The sequence below is a fragment of the Corticium candelabrum genome, chromosome 3, assembly GCF_963422355.1.
Source record: "Corticium candelabrum chromosome 3, ooCorCand1.1, whole genome shotgun sequence".
Classification (NCBI taxonomy): Eukaryota; Metazoa; Porifera; class Homoscleromorpha; order Homosclerophorida; family Plakinidae; genus Corticium; species Corticium candelabrum.
This window is the reverse complement of record NC_085087.1, coordinates 1,284,022-1,296,819: the sequence shown is the minus strand read 5'-3', so window position 1 is coordinate 1,296,819 and position 12,798 is coordinate 1,284,022. Positions and strand designations below refer to the sequence as shown.

General features: G+C 40.4%; 1 protein-coding gene across 1 annotated transcript in view; it reads left to right on the top strand.

Annotated features, from left to right (window-relative positions):
* The first annotated feature begins 30 nt into the window (after positions 1 to 30).
* LOC134177530 (F-box only protein 11-like) overlaps positions 31 to 12,798 on the top strand; it is a 34,471-nt gene continuing 21,703 nt past the window's right edge. The window contains exons 1-7 of the mRNA XM_062644314.1: positions 31 to 126; positions 498 to 570; positions 699 to 774; positions 10,040 to 10,172; positions 10,246 to 10,447; positions 11,265 to 11,336; positions 11,408 to 11,555. Of these exons, the coding sequence (XP_062500298.1) occupies positions 517 to 570; positions 699 to 774; positions 10,040 to 10,172; positions 10,246 to 10,447; positions 11,265 to 11,336; positions 11,408 to 11,555 (685 nt within the window). The 5' untranslated portion in view covers positions 31 to 126; positions 498 to 516. The remainder of the gene's footprint in view (positions 127 to 497; positions 571 to 698; positions 775 to 10,039; positions 10,173 to 10,245; positions 10,448 to 11,264; positions 11,337 to 11,407; positions 11,556 to 12,798) is intronic.

Sequence of the window (12,798 nt, the reverse complement as noted above, 5' to 3'; positions counted from 1 at the left end):
GATTGGTTGACTGTAAATTATCAAAGCTCCGCCATTGTAACGCCAATTGTTTATTGCTTCGTATCTTGTAAGACTGTTTGCTCACCGGCAGGTGTTGTACTGCAGCGTCGCTCACAAGCATTGACGGTAAGACCTACAGTCGGGCTATCTGAGGTCGGACCAGTAGTTGCATGGCAGTACAGGGAAGACCCTCTAGCTAGTGAATAGGAGAGGCCGACTGCTAACCGCAGTTGACGTTACCGACGCGGTATACATCAGAAGGTTGAGTGGTTAAGTCCGACGAACTGTTGTTAGCGTTTTCTCTCGAGACAACTACACTGCAGTCATTCATTCATTCATTCATTCGTTCATCCATTCATTCATGTTACTTGACGAGTTTGAACCAGTAGGACATGTTTGATGTACTGTACAGTAGCAAAAAGTGTACGGTAATTGCATGAAGTAACCACTGTGTGACCTCTCTGACCTCTGTATTGATTTCCTATATGATGTTTTAGAGTTGTTATTTTGTTCGTCATGATCAAACCTCTTCGTCGATCCAGGAGATTGCGACAGTGGCAAGATGATGAGGTTATGGAAAAGTGGTCAATTGATGACGTTTGTTGTGTTATGGGGTGTAGTAGGGTAATGAAATGGAATTGTAATAGATCAGTTGTCAACCTAATTTCGTTTGTGTGACGATATCATTTAATCTGCAGGACAATGACGTGGAGCAGCCATCTTCTAAGAAGTCTTCTCCGGAGAAAAAGATTCCAGTCTCTTCATCACCGCAAGGTGAGCTATTTGAAAGGCAGCTGTGTACATTTGATTGACATAATAGCAACATATGATAGCTATAGGTTTTTTATTTTGACGATTAATTAACTCTCAATGTTTGGAAACGTGTAACAATAACTGCAAAGGGCGGAGCCACATGAAAGCTTAATTTGACTGCTTATAATAAGCTCTGCTGCCAGTAATGTCGCTAGATCTTACACTTAATTAATTACACATTACTTCTAAGTTCTTACACTTCTTAAGATATTAAGCAAATATAGATATAAAGTATTGTAGAGAGATCTATTCAGGTTCAATGGAGAATACTGCTGCAGCTATTTTTTCAGTTAGCATTCTCATTTTATAATGGCCTTAGGCGATTCAATTCAGTTAAGATCTTCCCTGCATTGTTATCTGCAATAAGTTAGAACAACCCTTCTGTAAGGAAATGGTCCGTGTGACAGATCGTGTGTCTCAAGATGACTGAGGAAGAAGTAAGACTATGTCATGGTGCAGTACGTGCGTTCCGTGACTAGAGCCTCAGTTAATGTTTATCTTAACCTGTCAGCAATTTTGTTGCTGATGCATGTATGCATCAACATAAACAGACACAATCTTAATAGTGTATGTTTTATGAAAATTAAAATCTTTTGAGTCAATATAGGATTTTTCATAAAAATTCAGTATTACATTTAGTGTACTACAGATTTCCATTGCCACAACTTATCAAAAGAAATGCAGTACTGTACTAAGTTAACTGCTAGGCCAATCAAAGTCTTTGGTATGTCCTTTTCAATATTGAAGACACTCACAGTAGGGCTGACCTATGTATGATATATTTTCTTTTGAACTTAACAAGTGTATATGCAGTTCTTAAAAGGCAGCTAAGAGCACAAACAAAGGGAGACAACATAAAATTAACATCAAAATCATGTATAAAAAGGATTCAGGTTACTTCTAACCTAACATTCATTCACTCCTTAATTAAATTTGATCTGCACATGATCAAGCTATTCGGTATATATCTTTGCACAGGTTCTTCAACACTTCCATCTCGAACAACACAGGCCTTAAGTTACTATTCAACAAGAACTCCACCACCAATATATATATATACTGTATTTAGAGGCTGACTCACTCTCCAGACGAATAGCAGCTGCATATTTTAGAAATATTTCTCACATTCTATGAATATCTGTCCAAGAGCCTATGTCAAAGATGTATAAATATTTACTTAATCTCAGACTTCTTTTAAAGCCTTTTCTCCTGATGCGGGATGTATTTTGTATTAGCTGATTCTGATTTAATTCCATAATTCACTGCCACTTCCCTAAACTGGGAGCAAACCACTATACATGATCTTGAACTAGAGATTAGAATCTGTCGTCACACCATTTACGGTTTCTATGTACATCAGCATGAAATTTTTTTGCATTGCTTTTGACTGCACTCGAGTCATCAAAAGATATAAGATGATAATGTATGACCCATATGAGAAAACTTATCAACTTGCTTCATTCTGTTTCTGTGTTTTTGTCTACACAGAATTCTGTCTTTATTTTCAAATTCTTTCCTCCCAAATGTAATATTCATGCTCTTTTTGTAGTTGACTTTTATCAAGTTTCTGTCAACAAATTCATGCATACGAGTATATGTATCAAAGGTTGCAGTTCATTCCTAGGTGGTGATAAAAGGACAATATCGCTTGTGTACATTGCACACCCAGCAAACTTTTCAGTGACTCTTGCATCGACTCTTGATTTAGTTTAGGGAATGATCTGCCAGATATAGGAGTTCCACTTTCATTGCAAATCTGTCATCAACACGACCCAGAACTTGAAACTATTTCTTTCACACAGCTCCTGAAGAGCTAGCATTTTAGTATAGTCCTCTGATGACTTGAGCCCTCTGTAATTGAACTCAAGCCTTGTAATCGACTCCATTGAATTTGTTAGTTGGACTTCTCCTCTTTCCTTGAGACATTCTGTTGATCCTTAACCTGCAGAGTTGGTCGAAGAATCAATGAACTGACCTTAATATGCAAATATTTAAGGCCAAGAGTCTGGATCAAGTATGTTTTGTGTAGCATCCAGGGTTATCCTCACCTTACCATGTATTGTATCTCTCTCACTTTGAATTAACCATGAAACGCCAGAATAGGTTTCACGTCTATTCGCAAAAGTCTCTCTTGGACTCCACTCCTTCAACTTCAAGTTTCTGTCTATTTTCTGACCTTTCAAGATTTCAAAATTCTATATTTCATGCTTGATACCAGTGACCATCCTAATTCTTCCACTTTCTCTGATTGCCCACTATTGCCCTTAGAATGCTGTGCCTTCTCCTTTCGTTGAGTGGGTTTTGAGCTCTTTACAGCTTCAGAGTAACTGCTAATTTGTTATGACTCACAGGCTAAAAGTTATGTGATGACGATCATACACGAGTTGACCCTATACTAAACAACCAGACTCACCAGACCCAGGAAGTTTGCAGTTATGAATCATGAGGTGAAACTTACATGATGCAATAGGAATCTCTGCACCAATACAACGTAGGTCACCTTGACCACTTGAACGGCATTCACATTCCGCTCTAGCTTGTCATATCTGAATCTCAGGCTCTTCGTAGTAGTGCCAGTACCCTTGTATGAGGGAATGACCTGCTGTTACTTTTGATCTCCTCAGTCTCTACTGAGTTACTTCTAGTGAACTACTTGATCTGCTACATACAGTCTACGGAACAATGCGTATGCAACAACATATGACATCTCAGCTTCATATCATAATTCATTCAGCTTCATTCAGTGACTTGATAGCTAGCCATCACCCGGGGCATGCGTGTGCTACACATGTTAAAGAGACGACGTCACTCATATTCCGTTCCTAATTATCTGCCGGATTTGAATAGACCCTCTTTCACGTGCAGGCACGGCCCCCTTTCTGCTACTCTCGCGCGCGTTAAGAGGGACTGTGTAAGAGACTAGGTAAGTGGGGTCTTTATCCTCAACTGGGTGCCCACCTACCCGGCAGGTAAGTCCCAGAGTGGTACATGTTTCCGTGTAATCAATATGGCGCTAGTAACTGGCTTATCGATCATTGATTGTGTGTGCTAGAAGGATTTTGCCAGCTCTGAACAGCACATCCAGTAAATATCAATGACTACCAGGAACTCACTGATCTCCATTGCCAACGATCCCCACACCAGATCACAGAAACTCCCCATCGACGGAAACAAGTTTACTCTCACAGACATAGCCAAATAGACAGCGAGAGAGCCGACAGACCCGTTCTATTATATTGCCGTTGACAAGCGGGATTAAACCCAGGCCATCATGGCCAGAGAACCAGAACTCTAACCACTACGCTATAGTGGCTATTATTATGTTTCGCTGTGCCCTTCCATGATGGACAAGTGGGGTCTTTACCCTCATTTGTACGCCCGCCAACCTGGCAGGTGAGCTCAGCAGGGTACATGTTTCTGTGTAGCCCACACGGCGATCAATGACTAGCCAATGCGATATAGATTGTGGGCATTAAGGTGGCTGCGAACTCGTGAACAGCATGCCTAGTGGATAGCAATGACACCATGAAAGTGCCAGACTACAGAAATTCCCCAACGAGTGAAAAGACTATTACATGTAGTATCTCGTTGAAGTTAAAGAAGATGTAATGGAGTGTCTCGTTTCCAAAAATCCCGTTGATTGGAATCAATGGATTATTGATTGGTTGAAGCCATTTTGACAGTCTTGTTGGACGCCTCGTTACTTTGAAGCCGTTGCTGCCGTTGCAGGGAACGGGTGTATCAAACCTGGCATCTATTCGACGTGAACCCTGTTTGGAAATATATCTGAGTAGCATGAACTGGAAGTCACGTGCAGTTGCGTACTCACCAGATACTCCGGTCCCCGTATATTTACCAAGTCACGACTTGTGCTGACTCTCGCCACTTCGACAGTCCCCCTGAACGTTGCCACTTTGAAGACATTGCTGGCGTTGTGGGGAACAGTTGTATCGAACGTGGCAGCTCTTCAACGGTTGTAGACGGGCAAACAACTGTGTACGTTTTTCAAGACCCGGATAAAAATATCTTCCCTTTCCGGACGTCGCCTGCAATAATCTACACTCCGCACATATCATCCGACATCGGGAACGGGCAGTTTAAATTTGGTGCAGATTTGATACGTCGTTACGGAGATATTTTCACGTGAACGGAGGTGGGTTCCGTCGACTGGAAGTCTCGTTGTCGTGGGAGAAATCCAGAAGACGACAACAGCTTCACTTTCAACCGCTAGGGATTCGGCGTGCGCGAGTCAAATTCGGTGGACATCGGACTTGCCCTTCTTTTCATCCTGATTTACACACAGATACACGTGCAGACACACACACACACACACACACACACACACACACACACACACACACACACACACACACACACACACACACACACACACACACACACACACGCACAGCTCTCCTTTATATATAGAGATGCTTCACACAACTCTTTCAAAGTGACTGGCTTTCAATAATGGTAATTACATGGTGGAGGTAGAACATTACTCTTTGTTTTCTACTACATTGGTCACTATTTGACAGTATGTCTGTGCTTGTCATTTATTTGAATGTTAGTTGTAGCTATTCTTGTTTCTTACAATGTGTGTTTGAATAAATGAGTTCCGTTTTTTGTGTTTGATATGTAGTTTATTGCTCTATGTGTTAGCTGATTGAATTATGATTTACCACATTCACATGTAGGTGGTATGTATTAGAAGGTTAATTGTTAGTGGTTGGATTTTAGAGTAATCAAAAAGTGAATTTTAGTCAGTTGACATTGTAATGACATTTGGAGAGTTTTTGAATGTTGACACCATGATTATTGACTGTTTGTTGTTTATAAGACTATTGTAATGACCATATTAGCACATCAGTTGTTTAAAGGTACACGCCGTTGTTTGGCGCTACGCCCACGTAAACTTGATTGCATAGCTATGCAATCAAGATAGAAGGTTGGTCTGAACTACAGGCAAAGCTGGATATGAGAGCGCTAGATATTAGCAGCGAATAGCTTGAAACACGATGGTCACATGAGGAACATTTCGTCAACACGTGCTAACATTAGGACCTCTCTACCATCAAAATGCTAGAAGACACTCGCGGAACGCTAAGAAAATGTGTCCGTGGGTTATGCAATGGGCATGGATGCACATGCAAAGCTGAAGGGACCAATTGCACTGCATTTGTGCGCTTGCACATATCACGTGACCTAATTGTTGCTTACCACGTGATCATCGTATGCTCTCTGTTTTCACGCTGATATGTAGCGCTCACATGTTCAAACCTGCTTTTGTGTAAAACGTAATCTATTTGGTGCCTTCGACCTGAGGAAAGATGAGTTGGTTTGCGCACGACCTGAACTCTGCTTCAAAAAAAGAGATCACAAAATTGCTCCCATGCATTTTCCTTGTAACAGTGACTACGCGCTCTAATAGCCAGCTTTACCTGTAGTTCAGCCCAATCTTCCAACTTGATTGCGTATGGTATGCAATCAAGTTTGCGTGGGCATGGTGCTAAACAATGGAGTGTACCCCAAAGAAGTACAGTAGAACCTTGCTAATTCAAACCTCGCTAATTTGAATTACCTTTGGCACCTTGTTTTGCATACCCAGATCAAAACAGGAATTCTGAGACAGCATAATGTGGGTTGCTGTCGCACTGAAGCAGTTAATTTGTCTAGTCTTCAACAAATGCGCATATTTAACTATTTGAAATCTTGGTTGTCATGGCATTTAGAAGTATTTAGTCGTTGCAACTGTGTTGCCTACCACAAACATGACATATGGAGACATACGTAAATGCACCAGTAGTCTGGGTCTCTGAGGTCAGGTCTGGACCTGCTAGGCTGTGTTTTTAGAGTCCAAACAACTTCACTAATCCGAACAGGGCTTGGCATAGGCTGTTCAGATTAGTGAGGTTCTACTGTGTGAGGGTAATAAATCTACTACTAGTTAAAAATACAAAGCATTGTTGGGGCGAGCCTCAGTGAAACCCAGACGAGACGCAGTGATTTGTCATCACAGAGAACATGCACGTATAGGTATAGTGTTACCGTAAATTTTCTTTTAGTTTGGAGTCCCAGTCTGTTTACATTCTGGTAGTAGTCTCATGGCGTGCAGAAATTAGTTGTGAACATCTTCCTCTCTTGATGTGTCAGAACAATATATGCGTGTAGAAATTTGAAGTAGACACAAGCTAATTCGTACATGCACCTCCACAACACAAATCATGCATGTTGTGGTGTGTATGCTCATACCGTTCATAGATACTTTAGCAAAGAAATTTACATGTAAACTTGGCCGCTTCAAATCATGCTACGAGTAGTTCATTCACAGCCGGACGTGGACTCACTTGTTTGCACATCGTAGACAGCGGTATCACTATCGTAAATTTCTTTGTAAAAGCGATGTGTTCTCACAATTAGTTGCATTTTTGACCGCAGTCGTCAAGCCATCTCTAGAAGCTCGAGCCTGTTTACGCATTCTCTTATTAGTCCTGTGGGATTGGTATGCAGCAACATGGAAAGGCATACAGTTATTACACTTACACCTGATAGTGACATCACAAACCATCATGTCTGTGGTTCACTCAAAATCAACGTTATTTCCGACCGGTCGGTCATACGACGGACCGACTGTACATATGTACCATGACACACATCTCAACACAGTACAGTACATATAGGAAGGGTCTCGCCTAGGCTCGCCCCAATAATTACATGTACAGTTCGCGTCATAACTGTGAGGACACTGCTGTCAAAACACACGGTTACTTTTAGATTGTAAATTATTTCTTAGACAATCGTGAAATCTTTCAATTGTGACAATACTAGATGTAAACATAATCGCACTATTCTATACTTTGTTTTTGGTTGAAAATTATGAATTCTGCGTACTGCGCACAACCTATATGACGTAACACAGGAACAGGCTGTTTTGTTTGTCCTGTTTTGGCTTTTCCTGGAGAGTTGAATTTCACAAATGTACATCAATGCAGTTGTAATTTTATTGCATAATTCATAGACGCTTTACTTTTGTGCAAGTGAGAGGAAGAGTGGACTCAACATCAGAACACAAGATTTTAGTGCATGTTGCACCAATTTGAATTTGGAAGTCTTATCTGACAGTTTTAGGCAGTGTACTATTATAATGGTTGTTGCTTAACTTTTCAGTAGAAGAATGAGCGTCAGAACATTGAAAATTCCCTCTAAATGTTAGAAAATGTTACTAATTAGCCATTTCCAGTGTTTCCAAAACAGTCAACTTACGCGTAAAATGTTTTAGCTGCCAAAACCCCTAGAGTAAAAGCCCGCAAACTTGCTTGTCATCTGATAGTTCCTTTTCAGCTGAATTCATTTCACAAGTTAGTTTCGGTTCGCTCGTTCGCTCTGAGTTGCTGTATTGCCAAGAGGAAACAGCTCAGTCCCATTACCAGAGAAAAGATTGAAGCCCTGCATTCTGTAGGCCGTACCACTCGCCAGATTGCAGTGCAAGTGGGAAGATTGAAGACAGCAGTCCATCAATGCCTGCAGAGGCTGTCAAACGTTAGCAGTGACTATGCAACACGTTTTGGTAGAAAAAGAAAAACAACTACACGTCAGGACAGGATGTTGAAGCGTCTTGCCATTGAGAACAGGCGAAAGATGTCAAGACAGCTATTCTTTCAGCTTCATCAGGAGGCTGACGTTGCTATTTCCTGCAGTACAGTTAGAAGGCGACTGCATGAAAGTGAGCTGGATTCTCGGAGGCCACGCAAGAAACCGCTTCTGACGGACGAACACCGCCGGCTCAGACGAGAATGGGCGGCAACGTATTGTGACTGGGATGTGGAGGTGTGGAGATTGTCCTTTTTAGTGATGAAGCCAAAATTAGCATTGGAACCGACGGAGCGTTGCATTTCTAGTGCCATAAGGGAGAAGAGTATTTGCCGCAATGTTGTGATTTGACATTAAAACACTCACCAAGTGTTATGGTGTGGTTTAGCATGTTATATTATGGCATCAGATCTGTAGTAAGACTAGAAGGCCACGTAGACACTCTTGCCTACCAAAGAGTTCTTGAGTAACACATGCTTCCTGACGCTCAACTGTTAATAGGAGAGGAATTTGTTTTCCAGCACGACAATGCACCCATCTATACCACTTGATCCACCCGGTAGTGGTTGCATGACAATGACGTTACCGTACTTGACTGGCCTTCGCAATTTCCAGATGCCAACCCAATCGAAAACTTGTGGCATACATTGAAAGTTTCAACAAACAGAAGGCATCCCCAGAACGGAGAAGAACTCTCGCGTTCCGTCCAGGAGGCCTGGCAGACGATTCGAGCAGCGCATGTGCAGACATTAGTCGACAGTGCTGCATGCCGCGTAATTTCAATTAGATCAGCTAGAGGTGGACAAACCAAATACTAATGAACAGTTAAAATGTTGTGTCACGTCTCACGCACGCGTGACAATAGCGAAAATGTAGCGAGAAGTCACGTGGTAATTTCATCTAGCAGCTGATACGGTTTCAGTGTGGTATACGTGTTTTGAATTTTTTAGCATTGATAAACATTAGCTTTGCTAGTAGGCTCTGCTTAAAGCTCATAAAGATTCTGTACTTTTATCACTAGCTGGAAGATGATAAACGTGTTTGTACTGGGTTATGATGCAGTGTCCTTATATAATTATGACGCGGACTGTATGTGTTCCATGAACTTCAACTTGCTTGTATTATTCTTGTAATCATGTAGATGCTCATGGTTTGTACTCATTTCTACATATGCAGTTTGACTATTTGAATACAATTGAAAATTGGAATGTGCAGATAAAGTACTGTTGGTATGAGACTCAGAAGGTACCCGGAAAATATGAACTTCTTGGTTTGTGATTAATCTCAGTTCGTAACAATATTGATTGCTACATTAAAATAGTGCTACATACCCTTGTACATCTATAGTCTGGGAGACAGGGATTTCTGAGATGTTGATAATAACAACTAGTGAATTTGGAGTTGGTAACGTATTCTGTACTGCTGTACTTGTACTGCACTTGTAGACTAAATGTAATTGTGTAGATCTAACTTCCTGTCTGTTGTAACTTTACAATTGTTATAGCCATGGTAGCTGCACTATACTTAGATTGGTCAATTGCACATGTACATACATAAATACAGATTTAGTGTAATCATTGCAGTACATAGGTGACTGTGTATTTTATGTGGTGATGTTTTTAATTTTTTCTTGTAGCTGTGAATAACCTTGAAGATCTTCCAGATGAGCTGTTGCTGTGTGTTTGTATGTATTGCCATGAGCTCGATCTATGTCGACTTTCACAAGTATCCAAGCGCCTTAATCGAGTCAGCAGTGACAAGGCATTATGGTGTGTTCCATTGATGTTATTGTGTCTATTTTGAAATGAAGAAAGTGACATTTCTGTTGCATACATTATGAAGGAGGAGGCTGTTCAATGCTGTGTATGAGATGCCTGTTGCTTTTGACTTTGAGCAGCATTTATCAAAGTCAACCATGTCACTTCCTTCATCTCCTACTGTTCCATCACGAATTAGTTCTACGGATTCTGAAAATAGCATTCGATCTTTCACCTCACCATCAGCAAATCCTGACATTGACTGGAAATCACATTTTCGTACCATGGCAAGTTATTTATTTACCTTAGAATTATGTATTTGCACGTTGTAGTAATAATACGCATAGACATACTCAGTGCCAATTTCAAGTAAATAATTATCAAGCAAGGATAACTTAAGATTGGTACTGTGAAGAAACACAAGGCAGGCATAGCAGAAATTTTCTTATTTGAATATTGAGAAGCCGCATCGAGAGGTTGTTGGCTATGTGTACATGTAGGATTCTACTGTCGGTTAGTTGTAACTGTCATGGCTTTACAAGGAATTGTTTGTATATTAGCAGTTAACCATAATGTGAGGTATTTCAATCAGTAATGATGAGGCAAATGAACAGTGTTTGTACTCAGTGTTGCTATGTGAGAAAATGCTGTGTTTAAATGGCATGTTGTTACATGATAGATGGTGCACTAGTTTAGGACGTTGCTATAGGTAAACTCACATGCAGCATATTCAAATACTTCATGCTGCTTTTACACAGGGTAACATTGTTTTAACTATACATAACTCTAAAACAAGTATTCTGGTAGAGGCAGACTTATATGAACAGCACCCATAACCAGCATTGTCTTGGTCAGGCTGTAATTAGGCTAGCCACAAATTGTTTTGATGACTGAATAAGTTTTATCAAGGTTTCCCTACCTTGTGGCGTCAGGGTAACAAAGCTGATCAACGATGTCAATTGACAATGGTGCTTGCATCACTTTTAACTGAAACACCACAAACTAATTATCAACTTTGTTTGGGTATCTAGCTTTTGCAGATGTTTTACTGTCTAATTGATTTGAGTATGGAGAGTGATTTTAACATATTTGTGATTTAATTAGCATGGCAGCTATCACGTGTCATGTGGTATGTCTAACCTAGTCCGGTCAGGTGGTCATCAATTGCCACGACAGGTTTGTAGTTAATGTTCTATTAGATTTGGCATTTTTTCTCTGTATGCATGCATGTATTTCTTGTTTTCTAGTATTTTGAACATCTTAATGATGCACTTGCTAATTGTCCATTACAATTGGCGCAAGATGAATATGTAGGAAGACAAATGATAGTAGTCCATCCGGGAACATATTGTGAACACGTAGTTGTTGACAGACCAGTGGCAATCATTGGGGCAGGTACAGTGAGTGTTGCAGATAAAGCAATCAATTTGAAGCAGTGGTATACCATAGTGATGTGATACCACACATGTATAGAATGTTTAAATTGGTTTTTTCTAAGCATTATATTTAAAATTATATTTGCCTTTGAGTTGGACTAGTGGGATTCTGGAGGACTTGATAAACATAGGGTGTGTTTTAATGAACATGCAACTCTAAAATTGTTTAGAAAACGTGTTTAGATTCTGAACATGTTTACAACATGTTTAGGTTCAAAACGTAATAGAGCGATCTCCACTGGCCTTGGCCTTTTGGGTGATGGTACCATGTAGTGTCTTGGACTTTGCAAATGTGGTGAATATGGCTTGTAATTTGTGAGAGACGACTTGTGAGGATACATTGTAGTGCTTGATCGAGTGTGGGTCTGAGATTCATGCAGTACTTTGGAATCCCAGGATTTTCCCCCTCAAAGATGAGGTAGTGATGATGCTGTAATGTGAAGGATAGCACTAGAGTCTTAGAGTTGGATTATAGGTGAGTTGTACTAGATCAACATAATGATTATGACAACAGCTAGTTGAAAGGTGAGAATCTGTTTTGCAGATTTGCTGAGGACATTTGCAATAAAGAGATGTCCTTTACCTAAATTTCAAGAATTATTTTAACGTTTCCAAGGATAGAGATTCTTTGAAACTTTAATGCCATCATGATGTTGAGTAGCTTTGAAATTTTTCAGAAAACTTCTTGTTAAGAGCTGCCCAATGCGAAGTGCACGGCGTGGTACCGGCTGGTAATTCCAGGCGAATTACGTCATGAAAACATCAGTGTATTCGACAGGTATTTCAGTGTGACACCGGCTGGAACTACTCGTAATTACATTGGTACTGGTACAGTATACAGTGGACTAACGAGTAAATCCCTCTGGTATTCACAGGATTTCAACGGATTACGGCAGAGACACGCCAGCAATTGTATTGCAGTTTATACATTTATTATTCTTATAATGCGGCTATTCCAATGTAAAGGAAGCTAGAATACGACATAGTATAACTACCGACAACTGTTTTTCAAAGTCTAAAAACCACTAGACACATTGTGATCTTCCGAAACACCATTTTCTGATTTTCTTCTTCTTGTACCAATTCTCTCAGCTGTGTATGTCCGTAGTCTGTCAAAGTTCTCGAAAGTTTTACGAAATCTTCTAGCCATTGCAGTGAAGTTAGATAGAGTTGCAATGCAGACAGCTGGAGCAAGAACTTAT